The sequence below is a fragment of the Polypterus senegalus genome, chromosome 2 (assembly GCF_016835505.1).
Source record: "Polypterus senegalus isolate Bchr_013 chromosome 2, ASM1683550v1, whole genome shotgun sequence".
Classification (NCBI taxonomy): domain Eukaryota; kingdom Metazoa; phylum Chordata; class Cladistia; order Polypteriformes; family Polypteridae; genus Polypterus; species Polypterus senegalus.
The window spans coordinates 256,155,969-256,175,819 of NC_053155.1; the positions used below are offsets into that span (position 1 = coordinate 256,155,969).

Sequence of the window (19,851 nt, forward strand, 5' to 3'; positions counted from 1 at the left end):
TCTGTACAGCTATGAGCAGACCTTAATGTGAGATCACCTTTAGCATGAAGACTTAAGCAAATCAATGATGAAATATGAAGACATCAGGATGTGATGAATTTAATAAGAAGATCTTATTGTGAGATCAATTTCAGCATGAAGACCTCAACCTGTGAGTGAGTTTAATAAATAGTGTTTTATGTGAGATCAGCTCTAGTATAAAGGTTTTAGTACAAGATCAACTTTAGTATTTACTTATTGTAAGATCAGTTAGTATAGAGCAGCTGACTTGAGATTGATTTTACTGACAGCATTAGAGTGTAAAGACCTATACTATGATGGCCTTAATGTGAAATGAACCTTACTGTGAGTGTGACACCCAAGTTGACTGAAGCTGATTATTGCACATCTCTGTGCACCACAGGCATTGGCTGCAGAGTGATTGTTATCAGCTCATGGGCTTTTAAAGCAGCCAGAACTCTGGAGAAGGGGGAAGCAATAAGTGGCAGGTGAAAACAATGATGACAGAAGTTTGAGTGCAAGAGTGGCATCGATGGACTAATGAGGAGTCCTGACGCTGGAAAAAAGCCAATATCTGGTCCTGTTGATATATTTTAATCTAGCAGAGAAGGCAGGGTGCTTATCTTGACTGGTTGCTCCTGCTGGTAAGATAGAAGAAGCAGAGTTGTGTGTTGCCCGGAGGAGCTTTGCTATGTGCGGCTCAGGCTGACCACTACTGTGAAGCACGTCGACAGCGTCTTTCCTGACAGAGGACAAGAAAGACAGGAACACGGTGACTGTTTCTAGGGCATGTCTCTGGTGAAAACCCGAATTGCATTGAACTTTAATTGGGATCTTCTGTGTTGTCTCTGCCTGGAGTATTGCTCGTGCCTTTTTTAAAATCTTTGAACAATATATAAAACTCTTTGCACCTTGCTCTTCAATAAATATGTGCTTTTCTGAAACACCAAATGACAGCCTATATCTCTTCACTTGCCACTGGTTCATCCTTGGACATGAACTACTAGATGCTCCAACAATAGTCAATGCCAAAAACCGCTGGTGTGGGGTATCACAATAAAGACCTCAGCTTGAGAATGAATTCAGTGAGACGCTTTTTTACAAAGACATTAGAGTGAGAACATTCAAGTTAGAAAACTCTGGCATGAGACTGAATTTAGAAAGAGATCAACCACAGTAAAACAATTTCAGCAGGAGAAGAGCTCAATAGAAGAGTTTAAAATATTAAAGTAAAATATACTTGAAAGACTGTACAGTAGCATGAGCAAATACATAGCCTAAAGTGTTCTATTCATAGCTTTTAGCCAACAGTTTACTCATTATAAAAATACTATTGTTATTAGTAATTTATTTTCAAATATACTTTAAAATAGTTTCCTTACATAATGAGAATGAATATACCAAGGACTGTACGAGGGTACGCTGTTTAGGACCTCTGCTTGAAAAGACCAGTTACAGTCTCAGGCTAGTCACTGTCTGTGCTGCATTTACTCATTTTCTCATTACTGACTTTCTCTGTCTACTCCATATTATAGAAACGGAACTGACAGATAATGCTACATTTGTCTGGTCATAGGCAGTAGAAGTGTACGAGTGTGTGGGATCATCAGCTATTGTTCTCTCTTTCAACTGTTGCTGATGTGAGAATCACTGGATCTTCATGGCCTTTGAGCTTCAAAAATTAAGCACAGATGGACAAGAGTTTTATCACAAAATGTGACATTTTATTAGAAATTTCACAATCACTGGTGGAGAAAGATCATTAATTGAGAATCCCATGCACATACCGTTTAATATACATATATTTATTCCCCTTTGCAAATGCTGACACTGACACTGCCCTACTCCACTGCTATATACAATAAATATACTTTCAGGTATTGAGTGCATTCCAAACATCCAATATGACCAAGCTCTTCATTTACTTTTATTTATTTTAATGATTATACCCTGCAGACTCTTGCTTGTTGCCTATGAGATCACATTTGTTACAAGGTTTATGTGTGTTCTGTTGGCAGTGGTTGAGTTTTAAAAGAGTCCGGATGCTGCAGTTGAGTTGTCAACCACTATAAAGTGCCATTTAGGACTTAATTTGTTCATAACAGTACTCTGTACAGAAATGCATTCACTACATCAAGCCATGGATCTACTATGAAACTAATGAAGCTTAAACTTCAGGGCTCCCAATCCCAAAAGGGCTCTAGAAGTTTCTTGAATTTTTATCCCCCCATAACTTGAAAACTTTAACCCATAGGAAATTTTTATTCCCACCCATGACACAGACATGTGAGGTAATCAAGTACAGCAATTTTAACCAAAATCTGAGATGCAGTGGTTAAATTAAACAAAAAGTGTGGCAGTTTGTCATGGAATGACCCCATTGAAGAAGATAACAGTAGTTACTCAGACCTCATTGCTGGTGGTGAAGGGCCCCAAAAATGTAGGTCTGCCACTGCAATACATAATGACATGCATGCACTGTATACTGAGGTTTTGTCTCATATACTATATACAATGACTTGATGCTGAATGCGTCTTGAATTGCCTGTAGATTTTTGATGTGCTTAAAAGCATTTGATTTGCCAGTTGTTGGCAATTAAGAAACATCTGAAAAATCAAAGTGTGTGAACTTATTGTAAGTTTTTTGGAGCAGCATCTTAGTATAAACTGCATGTATTAGTAATTATGATTTACACCCTAAATTATGGTTCATAATCTTTTTCAATGAACTTGGAAACACAGTGTTGTCAGAAATTGGTCACAACTAAAAGGCTATTTTTTCCTTAGTTGGCTAAAATGGATACATAACATTTTCGGATGAAACTCTTGAAAAATATTATTTAGTTTTACAATGTTAAGAAGCCATTTAATAATAGAATGCATAGTTTTAAGCAAGTTTTGATAAGCTATTAATTTTGTATTATAATGCACATTTACAGAACCTGATTTATTAGAGGGTGGTACACTTACTGTACCACAGAAGCAAAAAACAATATTACATAGCAATGATTCTGTCAAGTTGCCTCTTCTTATAAACAATTAATTTTAATAGAATGCAGTTGAGACAATACAGTGGCTTTAACAGCTCAGAAATGTATACCTTTTTCATGAAAAAATAAAAAGACACCTCTGGATAAGCTTTTAATGGGACACCTTTAACAACACACACTAAATGAAGTGTTCAAGGGAGAAGGCTAATTAAGAAGTCTCCAAATATTGAGGAAAAATTGCACTCCATTTTAACATGACTGCTATGACATAGTGAAAATACTCATGAGACAGAGACGTCACTATTTTCTAGTCTTGCTAATTGACTATTTGTGAATTCTTTTCAGTAGAGAACCATTAGAAAGAGTTTTTAGTACTGTAGGGGAGAAAGTGGATGGCACCTCTGAGGTCAAATGTGACCAAGAGCATTTTATGTCTGCAGAACACAATTTCATCAGTAGTCAAAAAGAGCCTTGTGAATTTAAAAAGAAAATGGGAAGTTATAAATAAAGACAGTGATTTTACTTTCTCAGCAGCTTTAGGGGCGCCTTTTTAAAACTCTAGAAAATAAGAGATTTTTAATAAAATGTCACTTAATAAATCATATATTAAAAGTATATCATTTTATATTATTTCCTCCCTATACTGTTTTGTAATCCAAGTATCACGATACAAATTTTTCATTTTCCTTTGAGTCTATCATGCTGGAGAACTCATAACCCATTGTACCAGAGACAACAAAGTAGCCCCACAACAGTATGGATCCTCTACCATGCTTAACTTTAGGTGTTTTTATTTTTTTACTAATAAGCTACATTACTCTGTCTATAAACAAATTGCTGGTGTGCTTTGCCAAAATGCCGAAGTTTGTTTTTTTTCTGTCCACGGATCATTTTTCCAGAAGGACTGTGGTTTGTCCAGGCACTCTCTGGCAAAAATCAGTCATTCCTTTTGGTGTGTTTTCTTCAGCTGTGGGGTCCTTCTTGGTTTAGTGTGCAGCATATGGTCCTTGTAGAAACCATGAGTCCAGATAGTTGTGGCTCAGCCTTTAGATCTTTGGATGCTTTATGTGGTGTTTTCCACAGTTTGCACCAGCCTTTGAAGACTTCTCCTCTTTCCTTCATGACCATGGAGGTTTTTGACAGATCCATGCTTAGCAAACTTCTTTATAATGTTGTGCACTTTTGAAACAGGGATACCAAGGTCTTTGGAGATGGCCTTATACCGCCTAGCATACTTATGTTTGATGATAAAGGCATTTCTGATGTTCTCAGAGAGCTCCCTTGTCTTCACTTTTGTGAAAAAGGAACAGGGAATAATATAAGGCTTTTTAAAGCACTAAAGTCATCATTTATTGGCTAATTCAAGGCATTTGGGCACTGACAATTTATCATAGGCGAGTCTAATTTCCAAATAATTTCAGATGAGTCAAATGTAATAATTTTTCTCACATTGATTTAAAGGGCGCCAATACCAGTATCATGACAGTCCTTCAGTTCTTCTACTTTTTACCTCCTATTGTTTATCAAAATTGTTGTTTCATCATTTGCTGATCTATACCAAACATGAGTGTCTATAGACCATAGCTGTTTTACTAGATTATTTTTTTCCCAGGAGATATTCTACACGTTATACTTACATTTCATGGATGCCAATAATGGTGATCAGGACCATAACTTCTCAATGACCAAAGGTGGCATGGTGTGTGGCTAAAAGTCTACTTATTATTTTTCAATCATTCAATCAGCAACACATTTTAATACACAGTAAATGTAAAGTATTATGACTATAACAATATAAAAGTGAAAAACAAAAAAATTGATCATCAGCTAAGAAGTATATCAGAGAAGCAAGAAAAAACAAAAAATAATGTATTCTATACTAAAAAAGCTATATTCCAAGATTTATCTTGCATTAGTGTCCCCAATGACAGGCCTAAACATGATAGAATTTAAAGAGAAAACAGTTTGGTTATTCAGATTGCTGACTGAAACCCTTATGTATCCATTCTTTGAAAATAGTAACATTTACATAGACATTTACAGTAATAAAAAACAATTGAATGTGGTATCCTTTTTGCACTTAAGATTTACACTTTAAAGAGTATTTGCTTTTAAGGATAAAGGCCAAATAATACCATTTTGCTGTCAAAAGGAAGAGCATAAGTAAAGAATGAGAGACAACAGGAGAGGCTTTTGAAAAGCCACATTTATCGCTGATGTTGCTGTCTTCACCACTCATTCAGCACAATTACTTCAGAACCTGAGTGCATACATTTAGAGAGGAGGTATAAAGGCAGATTATAAGGACTCATTTGTTATCAATGAAGTTTCTAGTAACTACATCTGAGGTAACATGAGCTAACATACCTTAAACGTTGGGGAGAGGTAGTTTTTTAAAAACCAGAATTTCACAGGGGTTTTGGTGTGCCGCAAAACAGAAAGCATCATTATTCTGCAATGAAGGTGTGACAAGATTTCATAGTTTATGAAAGTACTTTAAAGATATCACAGTATTTGAAACAGGTCGTTTTCTTACATTAACAAAGTAAATCTGAAAGTATTTTAAACTATGCTTGCATAATATAATTTTTACTTTGATTGACACTAAAATCACATACATTAAATGTCTATACTAGTGAAGACTGAAATATTAAATGCTGACAAAATAACAGTGGACAAAAAGAAGAAAAAGTAATCAATGGCTGTATTAATTACTGCCATAAAAATATACTAATTTTGTTGTAAAAATAAAGACAGAAAGGACTCACCTTAAGAACCGCTCATAAAGGTGTCCAGATGCTACTGAGAAGACATTCAGAACATCTGCATTTTTCTTCTCCAAATTATCTGATTCTTCTTCAAAGCTATAGAACAGTAAATTAAGTTTAGTATAAAAAAATTAACATACATATTTGAACTCACATAGTTCAATCTGTAAATCAAGAACAGAATCCAAGCAAAAAATAATAAGACACCAGAAAAACCAATACTCAAAATGATGATCATGCTAACACTCTCAATGATCCTCTGCTGGGACCTTCTCCTTCACCTGACTATAAAGGTGGAGAGCCATCCCAGCAGCAGTGATATCTGGGTAACCCTGATCATTTCACCTTGAAACACAAGGAACATAAAATACTTAAATAATATATAATAAATAAACCTAACAATATTAACACAATTTACATAACAACAAAAATAATAACAATAATTTAAAAATAACCTAAATAACAATAAAATGAAACATATACATAAGCCAGGGAACAAACAATGGTTGTACCATAAAAGGAGTCGCATTGGAAGCCTAACGACATGTTCCATATTGGAAAAATGAAACAAGCCAAGTTAAAAAATGATGGAGGTTGACATAATGAATCACAAAATATACAAAAATGTGCATAGAACCACATACAGTGATCCCTCCTCGATCGTGGGGGTTGCGTTCCAGAACCCCCTGTGAAAGGTGAAAATCCACGAAGTAAAACCATAAAACCATTAAAAACAATAAAGAACATAGCAAAGTCCATACAGAGATATTAAGAAGATGACCTTAAAATATCTAAATGATAGTCAGAAACATAACACAATCAGTAAGCAATAGAAAAAACAAGTCCTTGGGATTCGTGATATTTGAAATAACTTTTGTACTCTACTGTAGATGGGTTGGACAGCCTTCCCAAAATATAGTACAATTTAAGAAATTACAGTGATCCCTCGCATATATCGAGCTTCGACTTTCGCGGCTTCACTCCATCGCGGATTTTAAATGTAAGCATATCTAAAAATATATCACAGATTTTTTACTCGTTCGCGGATTTCTGCGGACAATGGGTCTTTTAATTTATGGTACATGCTTCCTCAGTTTGTTTGCCCAGTTGATTTCATACAAGGGACGCTATTGGCGGATGGCTTAGAAGCTACCCAATTAGAGCATGTATTACGTATTAACTAAAACTCCTCAACGATATACGATGTGCTTCCTGCGCGGAGCTTGATTGTTTGCTTTTCTCCCTCACACTCTGACATTCACTGCGCTTGACGGAGGGGGTGTGAGCAGAGGGGCTGTTTGCACAGAGGCTGTTTGCCTAGAGGATATGGATGCTCCTCTAAAAAATGCCGGTTTATCGCGGTGCTTCGGCATACTTAAAGCACAAAAGCACGTATTGATTTTTTGATTGTTTGCTTTTCTTAGCGAGCACTCTCTCTCTCTGAAATTCTCTGCTCCTGACACGCGCACTCCTTTGAAGAGGAAGATATGTTTGCATTCTTTTAATTGTGAGAAAGAACTGTCATCTCTGTCTTGTCATGGAGCACAGTTTGAACTTTTGACTAAAGGGTGTTATTTTATGTCTAGACGGCTCTAATAATGTTAACAGTGTGGGAGAGTTTATAAGGGCTTAAAATATATAAAAATAACCATTGAAAATATGGTTTCTACTTCACGGATTTTCATCTATCGCGGAGGGTTCTGGAACGCAACCCCTGCGATCGAGAAGGGATTACTGTATTCTTTTATGGATCATCCATATGACCGTTAACAGATTAAAAAAAAAGCAATGAAATCAAGCTATAAACACTTTAAATTGTACAGCTTGCAATCCCCACAGTAAACATAATATAACCAAACCACATGAGCACTTTTAATTAACTAAGCCTGTATGTAAATCACTCTAAGTGGCAAGAAGATGGTAAGCAATGGCACTGTTTTTGAAAATCTTTTTTGAGAACACGAGTGACTGCAGCCTACGTCTCCTGTTAACACCTCAGAAGACTTGGTCACTTTCTAAAGAAGTTTCCAGTCATTACAGCAAACAATGCGACTGTTCAAGCAAAGCACTTGTCTCATATACACAATGTAGTATATTACTATAATACTACATTCAGCCTGGATATGGGTGACAAAAATGTTTGTGTGAAAACATGCAAGATGAATGTAAGGGTATGTTGTGTATATGGGGTTAACTGTGCAAGGAATATATGAATACAATTTAAGCAATCATTTTTAAATTTGAATGTTTCACTTGATATTGATATTTGTTGTGATAAATGCTCCCCTTTTCTTAAAGCTACCAATATTATATTGTTAGCATTGCACTTTTACTATACCTTTTTACTTTTAGAAATACAGCTAAATAATGTAATATGTGGGTATAGTATATTTGCACAGTGTAAATAATAAAAAAATCCTTTATAACTGGTTTTCTCCTAACATCACCAAGTAAAATCTTAAACACTGGAAAGAACAAATAAGCAATAAAATACTGACTTCATACTTCCTAATGATACAAAACATTTGAATGGATTTTACATCAAAGAAAACACATTTGGCATGTAGAATACACTTTCAATTTTAAGCTTTACAAAACTTAAAACATCCTACGTTTTCATTAAAGGATTTCTTCAAAGTAGTAGGTGAGAGAAAAAAAAATTAAACTTAAGAGGAAGAAAGTTGTCCAAGTAAAATCGATTAGTGTTTCCTGCTACAAAAGATGAAGGGAACTCAGTTCCTTAAATCTTGCACAAAGATAGCCTCATGGGGACCAAATCCAAACTCTCAAAATAAAAAAAACACATTCTAAACAGAAGATAATGAGGTATAAATATGCTTTTCCCTAATACTGTGGTTATTCTAACCGAGTGTTCATTCAGCCAGTATTTCACTCGGTTTCACAAAACTGGCGTCCCACCTCCTCATATTGCTTCTCACTACTGGAGAACAAACTTTTCTTATTTGTATTCCCAACAAATACTATTCTAATATTCACAATAATTATGGATTATTGAAAGAATATATTCATTAATTTCATGTATGTTTTTGAAACTATAAAGTTCAAACTTGGAAATTAATCAGAACAGATGATGGGATGTTAAAATTATGGGAAGCATTTTATTTAGTAATTCACCATGCCACCCATGACCAGTGGGATATTCCATCTGCAAACCGCCACTGAACATGGCTCTCCATATATAGTACATATCATTTTGGTATTTTGTAAAGCAATCACATCAATAATTCAAATGATCTTAAATGTTACTGTGTGTAAGCCAATGAAGCGAGGCTCAATCTTGACACCCTCACAGGGAAAAGTCCAGCTAGTCACTTGAATCGAGTTCTCCTTTAACTCAATTAACTAAGACAGTGGATTTCAAATCTGACTTTGTGATTTGTGATGACCTACTTGGAAATGCAGTCTGAAAGAAGCTAACCTGGTTACATTGGTACTGTGACTTGGATTTGCTAAGGAGTGACTATATGGAGCGGGGTTGTGTAGGGAATGTGAACCCAATGTAAAGAAGAGACACCCCACCAGTAAAAAGCCCAATTACTCTCTAGAGCCATGTCTCTATTTGCTCAACTGCTTAAGACACTGCTTTTTATACTCTTTGTGGGATGCCAATCTGAGGTTGTCTCTCAGGGGCCCAGTGGCAATGACTTGTCTTGAAGTGTTGCCTAAACAACCCAATAACACCCACAGTATGTGATCTAACATACAAACACATTTTCAAACATAATTCAGGCTTTGCTTTGTAGGAGATGTGAGGGATTTTAACTTTCCATCTGGAGATGCCAAATTAATGGATTTCTGTTTCATGGCAGACTCTGGAATAAATGTAGGAAATTGTGTATGGATGTGAGAAAAGTAACTGATACATTCATGTTCATCAATCAGGTAATTAATTATCAGTTTTGCCTTTGGTAATGCTAGTAATTAATTAAATAATTTGGTAAGTGTACCATTGTATTTTCCTTACCCTTCTTCATAGGAGGGGTTTCTGGCTGTTAGACTTATATTAGGGTGGAAGCACTCTTATTTAGAAAAAAACCAAAACAGAATAATACAATTTATTCTTAAACACAAGAATTATACAAAAATGATAACTGCATAAATATTGCCATATAAGAAGGGTGGTGGGCGGTGGTGGCGCAGTGGGTAGTGCTGCTGCCTCACAGTTAGGAGATCCGGGTTCGCTTCCTGGGTCCTCCCTGCATGGAGTTTGCATGTTCACCCCGTGTCTGTGTGGGTTTCCTCCGGGTACTACAGTTTCCTCCCACAGCCCAAAGACAAAGGTGCATTGGCGGTTCTAAATTGTCTCTATTGTGTGCTTGGTGTGTGAGTGTGTTTGTGTGTATGTGCCCTGCAGTGGGCTGGTGCACTGCCTGGGGTTTGTTTCCTGCATTGTGCCCTGTGTTGGCTGGGATTGGCTCCAGCAGACCCCCGTAACCCTGTAGTTAGGATATAGCGGGTTGGATAATGGATAAGGATGAATGGATGGACAAGAAGGGTGCAAGACAGACGAGACATACAAGCATAGAATTCTAACTTATCTTGACACAGACAAACAGTTTTACTACACCAAGGCCTTAAGGATGATGTCTGACATTGTGTGAAGTGGAGTGCTGTTGTTCCATGTTTAAGTGGAGGTTTTTATTACATGGTCCTTGTGGTGTGATGCTACCTACCGTGGCTTAATGTTAGGCTCTTTGTTGGGTCCTCTGCAACTTCATAGTTAAAAGCATTACTTTCTCTGGCACAAGAGTGTAGGTTTTGAAGTTCCCTTCTCGAAGCAATGCTGTTTTTCAGTCTTCTCAGACTGGGCCCGGTCATTGGCATAGAGCTTAGCTTGACAAAGCGGCTCGTTAGCTTTCAAGTCATAAAGAGAGCAGATTGTCAGGGTTCAGCTCTCCCAAAGACAGCAGCAGCCTGTCAGCTTCAAGGTCTCCAAAGAGACAGAAGAGATGAATGTAGCTAGTTGTGAAGGTAGGTGTAACCTCTGACGATTACATTCAAATCATTTCCAATCACAGATCCAGTGCCTGATCATAGGCATGTTATTTTGTCCATCACATTCAGACTCAGTTCAGTTTTTGGTTGCAAACATAAGATAAATTTCCATTTAGGTGCCTATTTGTTTGTGGTAGTCTCTTCCAAGTTGTTGGCTCAACTCTTATTTACACTTTTGTTATCAGATGAAGTACAGGGCTGACCAAAGTGTTGGTACAAGCTGCAGTTCCACCATTCACTTAGGAATGCAGGGGTCAGGGATGCAGCTGAAGTTCTGAATTCCCTGTTAAACCTTCTGTATTAAAGGCCTTGTTTGCCACTAAGAAAACAGCAGAAAGGGCAATACCCCCTTTGTACTACAGCATGCGCTGCTTGAATCTTTCTAACATAAATAAACCTTTTTCTGGTTTAATAAATAATATGTTTCTCACAAAAATAACCTAAAGAAATATTAAATGCTTTATTGACCTTTTTTTGTCACTGGGACTTGATTTCCATGAAATGATTTCCATAGCTCTGAAAAGCATGTAGTTTTACTCAAGTTGCAAGAAGTTAATAATCAGGGTTGTACAATATTCAACTAAAAATATTATGTAATGAATATTAGATAGGAATGAGCAGTTATGGTTATTTTTATAGTCAGTACTACCATGAATTAGTCCTGGTCTAATGAACTGTATTACAAAACAGAAGACATAGCATACTAGAATAAAATATGAAATCAAGTGATTAATTATGAACTTATTTTTAAGATGAACACATTGTAAAATCCAAATGGGAATTGGATTAGGAATCTTTGTTCTTTCCAACCTGAAGTGTATTTTGCTAATTCTTCAAAGAATATCAAGTTTTAAAATAAATAAGGTGAGGAAAGTGTGCTTCCTTGAAGAAATGGAAGAATAGTACTGACACATGCGCTGACTTATCTAATTGCTTTTCTTCCTGGTATCACAGACACCTTGCTTGTTTTTCAGGGGGAGGCATTCATATGCCAACTGCAGTTAATCTGTCACGCAGTTCAGGGGCTCTGCTACAGCCTTTGTCGTTTATCCTACAAGCAGCATGTGTCAAGAGCATTCGGATGTTGTGCTTGTTTATGCCAACATATGGAAAGCCATCTTTCCCGCCAGCATGGAGGAATGAGAGGGAGGGATATGCAGTGGAAACTCGCAGCTCCTCCAAGTCGGCTTTACACCACAGCTAAGTGAAGTTAGGATTTAAAGCTGGGAAGATCTCTTGGACCTGATCCATATAATTGGAACAAAATCATCAGATATTTGTAGTTGAGTTGGTAAAGACATGACTTACATTAGATACATTGTTAAATACTATATATAATGACTAGGGGAGTTTTATACATTAACAAAATATGCTCTGTGTTTATTATGTACTGGGCAGGGCCATCTTAACAGCATTATAGGCCCCCGGGCAAAGCAGAGCACTGGGCCCCCAATGTACGCAACCACTCAGCAAGTCAAAACATACTTAGATTAGCATGGGGCCCTATGCTTGCATGGCTCACAGGCAACTGCTCAGTGTGCCCATGCATTAAGGTGGCCCTGGTGCTGGGATACTACACAATATAATATTTGTTTAAATATATAATCCTCTGCTTTTCATGCTTATTTGACTGGATGAAAAGAAATGGGCTACAGTAATTAGAGCTTAATACTGGGCTAAAGATGAAGTAGGTCAGTGGTGGTACTGTGCAGAGTCGTGCAAGGCTTTTACAACAAAGAATTCTGCGACCAGGAGTTGTTTGGCTTCCTTTAGTACGAACATAACATGACATTTTCAAACCCACTTAGTCCAGATGAGCCTCACACAATGCACTGGGCACAGGCCATCACATGGATCACTAACAAACACATGCAAACTCTCACTCAGGCCGGGGCACAGTTCAAATTTGTCAGTCATCCTGACAGCATATCTTTGGGTCATTGGAGAAAATATCTCTTGTTATGAGAACAACGTCTTAATGGTTCATTGAAAAACTGTGTTCTGCTAAAAGACTGACTTACTTGAACTACACTGTAAACTCAAAACAAATCGGTTTGGCAGAATTTTTCACATATAAACTCATTCTGGCTTTTTTGTAGTATATTATTTTCATGTAGATCTTCTAAATTTTTAATTATACTTTCCATGACTTTGTAAGAGATAGAAGGAAGATGTACTGATTGATGATTGATATGGCAACTTTTGAAACCTTGATTAATGGATGGCATACGTATCAATTCCATATAATTTAAAATTGGTAATGCGTTTGTTTTTCCACCTTCTCCATATAATGGTGTCATAAAGCTTTTACGAAATGCTTTAGAATAGTGTTCATTAAAAAAACAACAAACAAATTGATGACTATATTAAAAATGAAATAATACATTCAAAAACATAATTGATATAATAATGCATTAAACGACATATTCCGCTGACAGCAGACATTGTCAAATATGTTAATCTGGAGGGTCTGACTAGGGGACTGATTTAATGAATGCACAGGGAAGGATTTGAATGTAATGTCGCCAATAACCCTTTTTCTTGTTTTGTTCTCAGATCTCAATAGAAAGACCCAGATGAGGAACTGTTATGTCATCTCAAACCCCACCTCTGATGCTGCATATTCCAGCACCACGAAATAAAAAAGCCGAAAAGTGACCATAATTTAATAAGTAGACAGAGAGGACAGCAGAGGATAAGTAGACACTTTTGTCTTCCATATACTACTTATTACTTTTCCTTAGTTTGAACTGCTAATAAACAGGGTACCCTTATTTTTGTTTTTTAAACAACAAGCAGTATTGAGATTCTGTTATACCAAAAATAATAATAATGTGTAAAAGAAACATTTATGTAATATTCATTTTGTTTTGGACTTTATAATAAAATACTTCACTTGCCTTCCTTGCAATGTGTCAAAGAGAAAAGCACCAACCTGAACAGGATTATACGGTGTTAAATATTAGGTAGCGCTTAAATCCTTTGAAAATGTAGTGCTTCACTTTACTGCCATAGGAACACCTACTGAAAATAATGTAACTCAGTAATGTCCAAGCAAATAAATCATCAGGACTAACCAGTTTAAAACATAAACACAGCACTTATTCTTTCACAATAGCACATAAACAAACATTTAACATCAACACACTACTATGATTCAGATTCAAAGGTCTAGAAAATGATTCAAAGGTATGTGTTAACACATCTGATAAATTGCGGGTAAATTTTATGACATTAGTAAAATATATGATCTATTCCTGATACTTTTAATTAAATTCAAGTTGTCTAAATGTGCTTTGTAACAGTGGTTTTGACAGATTAAACCAAATAACAGGCTCAATGGCAACTCTGAGATACTGAGCATCCAGAAATTATTTGGGAGTTTTTAACGAAGATGGGTAACATGTATAAATCAGTCATTTGCACTGTCACTTAGATTTAAAAAGATATTGTAAGGAAAAAAGAAAAACCACACACACTCACCAACATTCGGGACAGCTGGTGGCTCTGTGTCTTAGTAACCCCACTTTTAATTCCCATATGATTTACACTGAGGCTTTAGGTAAGGTAGCTGAAGAAGGTAATTAACAATTTAATGTGCAATTAAAGTGTTATTTAGCAATTGAACACCACTTTAATGAACACTTAATTTAAGTTTAGTGTACATTATTCTGATGTGGCTTTAGAGTTTCTCCTGCAACAAGCACGTTTTATTACAAATACAGATAAAGAAAACCTAATTATAGATAATGCATAGACTTTTATAATATTTTAGAAAAGTTTCCTCACGCCTGTGTTATACAAAATGTACTGTCTGTCACTTGGTATGGTGGCAGTATAGCTGAAGAATATAATTTAAATTATTTGAATATAAATTAATATTAAAAATAAGAAAAGACCACTCAAGTCATGAATGTGGACTCAAAATATTTCATTTCCGCTGCAGTAGCTGTGTGATTATTGTAAGAAACAAGAAAGAATGCATCAGCCTTCCTACAATTAAGAACAGACCATAATCAGAAGGGCAAGTACACAGACGAATACAAAAAATAAAAATGAAAAAACCAGTAAATAGAAAAACATTGCTCATTGCATGCCATCTCGCAGCCCTGTATGCAAGTGACATTGTTGTTGCATTATAATTTATTTGGTTAACATCTTCACCATAGGTGACATACAAGATCAGTGCATACTACAATTGCTTACATAGTTTTTTTTGCAAGTAAAGCAGAGGCAGGTTAAGTGACTAGTTCAGGGTCATACAATGTGTCCCAGAGGGAAACCAAAATTAAAATGCTGTGCTTTAAATCCCAACAATTTACCTACTGTACTCATTTTACTCTGTGACATTTTATGCAATGCTAAAGTTAAATATGAATATACCAGTGACCATATTTATCACTGTTTGTTAGTTTAGAAACATGTCTTACTTAGCTACTACTTTTCATAAAATAGTCTTTATAGGTAACTTAAATAAACCTGTATTCATTTGCTTTTTATAGCTGTGTAGCGCTGCTACCTGCATGTCTTATTTCTGATGGGATGTGTCCCTGAAAGATGAAAATTAAACAACTTTCATATAGATTATAAAAGGAAAGCTTTAAAGCTCTAATACTGATGTGGATCAGTATCTGTCAAAATGATTGCAGTTGATTGTCCTAGTCCACCATCTCAAGTTCAAAGCACTGACAATGAGAACAATGTGGAAGATAAGCTAAACAAATGAAACAAAAGAAAGCAAAGAAAAGCATTTTTTTTTAATTCTTCAGAATGTTCAGAATTCACAAAACTATGTTCATATCACATCAAAGTTATTCAATTTAAAACCTGTGAAGTTTACCTTGTATTACATTTTGTTTTGACGGGTACTTTACTAACACTTTCATCAAATCTAAAAAGAATACCCTTCGACAAAAATTTCTACCTCTGACTGACTACTCAAAAGTTTTTCTGAATTATAACAGGTCCTACACATCTTTTTCATCATTTTATATCACATTAAATTATCACATTCATAATGTAAAATTTTCTCCTCCTAAAACCTTTTTCTATTTTGTTATACCTCAACAGAGGGATATATGCCACAACCATGAGACTCTAATAACAGCTCCTCAAAATTTATGGATAGTCTCAGATCTACAAAACTCAACCAACAAGCACAGCTTGTCTTTGAAAGAGGCGTTAGATAAAACATAAATGAGGACCAATGAAGTAAAAACAGATACACAATGGCTTAATAAAAAATGCACACTCTTAAATCAGAATGGTAAGTAAACGTAAAAATACCAAATTACAAGTTAATAGTCAGCCTTGCCTAAGAGTATTAAACAGTATAAGAACACATTTGCATGGATATACTGAAAAATAATCCAAATTAACAAGTGAAAATATTGACAACCTTTGAGTTTTACTCATCGAGAAAGACTTAGAAGACAAACATGCGTTAAACTGGGCCTTAAAGGTACCAACAGGTAAAAGCAGTTTGTTTGAAAAGACATAGATTGTTTCAATGCCATGGGGCAGCTAATGAAAAGGCCTGGGCTCTGTTTGCTTAGAATAAAGAAAAGTCTAAAAATGACTGTGAATAAGACCTTAAAGATCCTGAGGCTGATACCACACAAAGACACTCAGTGAGGCGACAGGGAACTAGACCATGAAGAGCTGTGTAAACCAACAACAAACTTTTAATTTGAGCTTTGTACCTCACAGAAAGCGACAAGAGAGTGGCCAGATTGGTTATATACATACATGCCTCTTCTTAGTACCATAGTCCTAATGTTGCTATTTGCACTAATTGTAGCCATTGTAATGGAGAGCGATAAACACCCGCACAAAGTGCATTGCAATAATCGAATTGTGAGGTAATAAAGGCTTGAATAACTATCTCTAAATCCCTCAAAGTAAGAAAAACTTGGAAATTCACATGAAATGAGAAAAGCTGCTCCTGACAACTGAATTTATCAGAAGCACAAATCTGAGCTCTGACTCAAGAATAAAACCTGATCTCTTAACAGTCAACTTTGATATAATATTTCCAAAAGCCAGGATTCAAATTCTTAACTTGATCAAAACTACCAGCTCACTTTTGTTTTCATTAACCTGAAGGAAGCTCTCTGCCACCGAAGCTTTGATCTCATTAAAACAGTCTGTAAGGGACTCAATTTGGTGAGTATCCTCAGGGGTCAGAGACAGATAACAATCATCCGCCTTACAATCTGCTCACATCGGCTAGCTCCCTTGTGCTAATTTTTATTCCAGGAATTTTTTTTTGCTTTATCCTTTTATGCATTTATTGCTTTTTTTCCTTTGTCCCATGCGAGGACTGGGTTTTGAAAAGCTATATACAGTAGACTTGCTAAGAAAGGAATAGGAGATATTAAATAAGTCATATATCATGAATGTCATATGCAGAATTTTTTATGGGTTAAAGGATGCTAATAACTGCAAAGTCACGTGTCTACTATATTTACCATGTTCTATGGCCACAAGAAACACCAAGCAGAGAACAACTTGTGTATCCCACACACACAGGCCATAGAAAATCAAACAATTCTGTTTTTAGCAGACAATTCATAATGGTGTAAAGTACCCAATTAAAGTTATTTTTAAAAACTGTTTAAGAAAGTAATTCTTGAAGATTTAAAAATGAACACCACCATTGAAGCCACATATAGAATCCAACAGAGAGTTAATTCCAATTGGCCAGGAAACACTTCTGACAGAAAGGTGGTGGAATATATCATGTCATTTCTTGAATATGGCTAATGACTGAATCATACAACATAGCTCTTAGTTAAGGAAATGAGGTTGATGAACTTAATTAATATAGATAATTATTTTTGCTGAATCAGCACCTTATAATCCCCAGAGGTTTATTTTCCCCAAGAAGGGTACTGGCTGGGGTTTTTGTTTTCCTCTCCTCCAAAGTCAACTGGCCATAACTCAAAAATGAATGTACTTTATATTGTCATGATCTGTTTATGCTAATCAAGCTTACAGGTGCCGGTTATAAAATTAGAATATCATGACAAAGTTGATTTATTTCAGTAATTCCATTCAAAAAGTGAAACTTGTATATTAGATTCATTCATTACACACAGACTGATGTATTTCAAATGTTTATTTCTTTTAATTTTGATGATTATAACTGACAACTAATGAAAGTCCCAAATTCAGTATCTCGGAAAATTAGAATATCAATTAAGACCAATGCAAAAAAAGGATTTTTAGAAATGTTGGCCAACTGAAAGGTATGAACATGAAAAGTATGAGCATGTACACCACTCAATATTTAGTTGGGGCTCCTTTGGCCTGGATTACTGCAGCAATGCGGCGTGGCATGGAGTCGATCAGTCTGTGTCACTGCTCTGGTGTTATGAGAGCCCATGTTGCTCTGATAGTGGCCTTCAGCTCTTCTGAATTGTTGGGTTTGGCGTATTGCATCTTCCTCTTCACAATACCCCATAGATTTTCTATGGGGTAAGGTCAGGCGAGTTTGCTGGCCAATCAAGAACAGGGATACCATAGTCCTTAAACCAGGTACTGGTGGTTTTGACTCTTTGTGCAGGTGCCAGGTCCTGCTGGAAAATGAAATCTGCATCTCCATAAAGTTCGTCAGTAGCAGGAAGCATGAAGTGCTCTAAAACTTCCTGGTAGACAGCTGCGCTGACCTTGGACCTCAGAAAACACAATGAACCAACACCAGCAGATGACATGGCACCCCAAACCATCACTGACTGTGGAAACTTTACACTGGACCTCAAGCAACGTGGACTCTGTGCCTCTCCTCTCTTCCTCCAGACTCTGGGACCTTGATTTCCAAAGGAAATGCAAAATTTACTTCCATCAGAGAACATAACTTTGGACTACTCAGCAGCAGTTTTGTCTTTAGCCCAGGCGAGACGCTTCTGACACTGTCTCTTGTTCAAGAGTGGCTTGAGACCAGGAATGCGACAGCTGAAACCCATGTCTTGCATACATCTGTGCGTGGTGGTTCTTGAAGCACTGACTCCAGCTGCAGTCCAGTCTTTGTGAATCTCCACAGTTTTGAATTGGTTTTGTTTCACAATCCTCTCCAGGGTGCAGTTATATATCCCTATTGCTTGTACACTTTTTTCTACCACATCTTGTACTTCCCTTCGTCTCTCTATTAATGTGCTTGGACACAGGGCTCTGTGAACAGCCAGCCTCTTTAGCAATGACCTTTTGTGTCTTGCCCTCCTTGTGCAAGGTGTCAGTGGTCATCTTTTGGACAACTGTCAAGTCAGCAGTCTTCCCCATGATTGTGTAACCTACAGAACTAGACTGAGAGACCATTTTGCAGGTGTTTAGAGTTAATTAGCTGATTAGAGTGAGACACCAGGTGTCTTCAATATTGAACCTTTTCACAATATTCTAATTTTCCGAAATACTGAATTTGGGACGTTCATTAGTTGTCAGTTATAAATTAGAAAAATAAACATTTGAAATACATCAGTCTCTGTGTGTAATGAATGAATCTAATATACAAGTTTCACTTTTTGAATGGAATTACTGAAATAAATCAACTTTATCATGATATTCTAATTTTATGACCGGCACCTGTACATTTCTCTGTCTTACTATGTTTTTAAAATGGTTTGTTTATGTATGTAAATGTTTTTATGGTTTAGAAATTTAAAGATAATGCATTATACTTGAATATCTGTAAAAACACACTGGATTTGTGCTTAGTGAAGAGTTCTATACAGTGTCAACTGAATTGAATTGTTTAAAAACATGTATGTTCTTAATACCATAAAGATAATTTAAATTTAATGACAGTCATGTCTATAGCCTTTACTTTAACCTTATAAGTTTAATGAAACAGATTTGTATGTGTGACCTAATCATTATGTTCATTTTAGAAAAGCAACATTAAAAAAATTAACAACCAACAGTAAATAACATCTAGAGAGGCAACTTTGTTCATTTAAATAGAAACTAAAGCATGGCTCAATAGCCCTGCTGTGACTCTAAAAATCTGAATTAAAACACTGCTATGCCAATGGAAGTTTTTCTGTCATGTAGCAGTTGCTCTTTGTCAGCTTTAATAAGAC

At 36.1% G+C, this 19,851-nt stretch overlaps 1 protein-coding gene across 2 annotated transcripts in view; it reads right to left on the bottom strand.

Moving 5' to 3' along the window:
• Positions 1-19,851, bottom strand: part of uggt2 (UDP-glucose glycoprotein glucosyltransferase 2) — a 652,370-nt gene that overhangs the window by 34,316 nt on the left and 598,203 nt on the right. For both annotated transcript variants that reach the window (XM_039745402.1, XM_039745404.1), the window contains 2 exons: positions 5,759-5,854; positions 5,358-5,442 (listed from right to left, as the gene is read on the bottom strand). In XM_039745402.1, the coding sequence (XP_039601336.1) occupies positions 5,358-5,442; positions 5,759-5,854 (181 nt within the window). The remainder of the gene's footprint in view (positions 1-5,357; positions 5,443-5,758; positions 5,855-19,851) is intronic.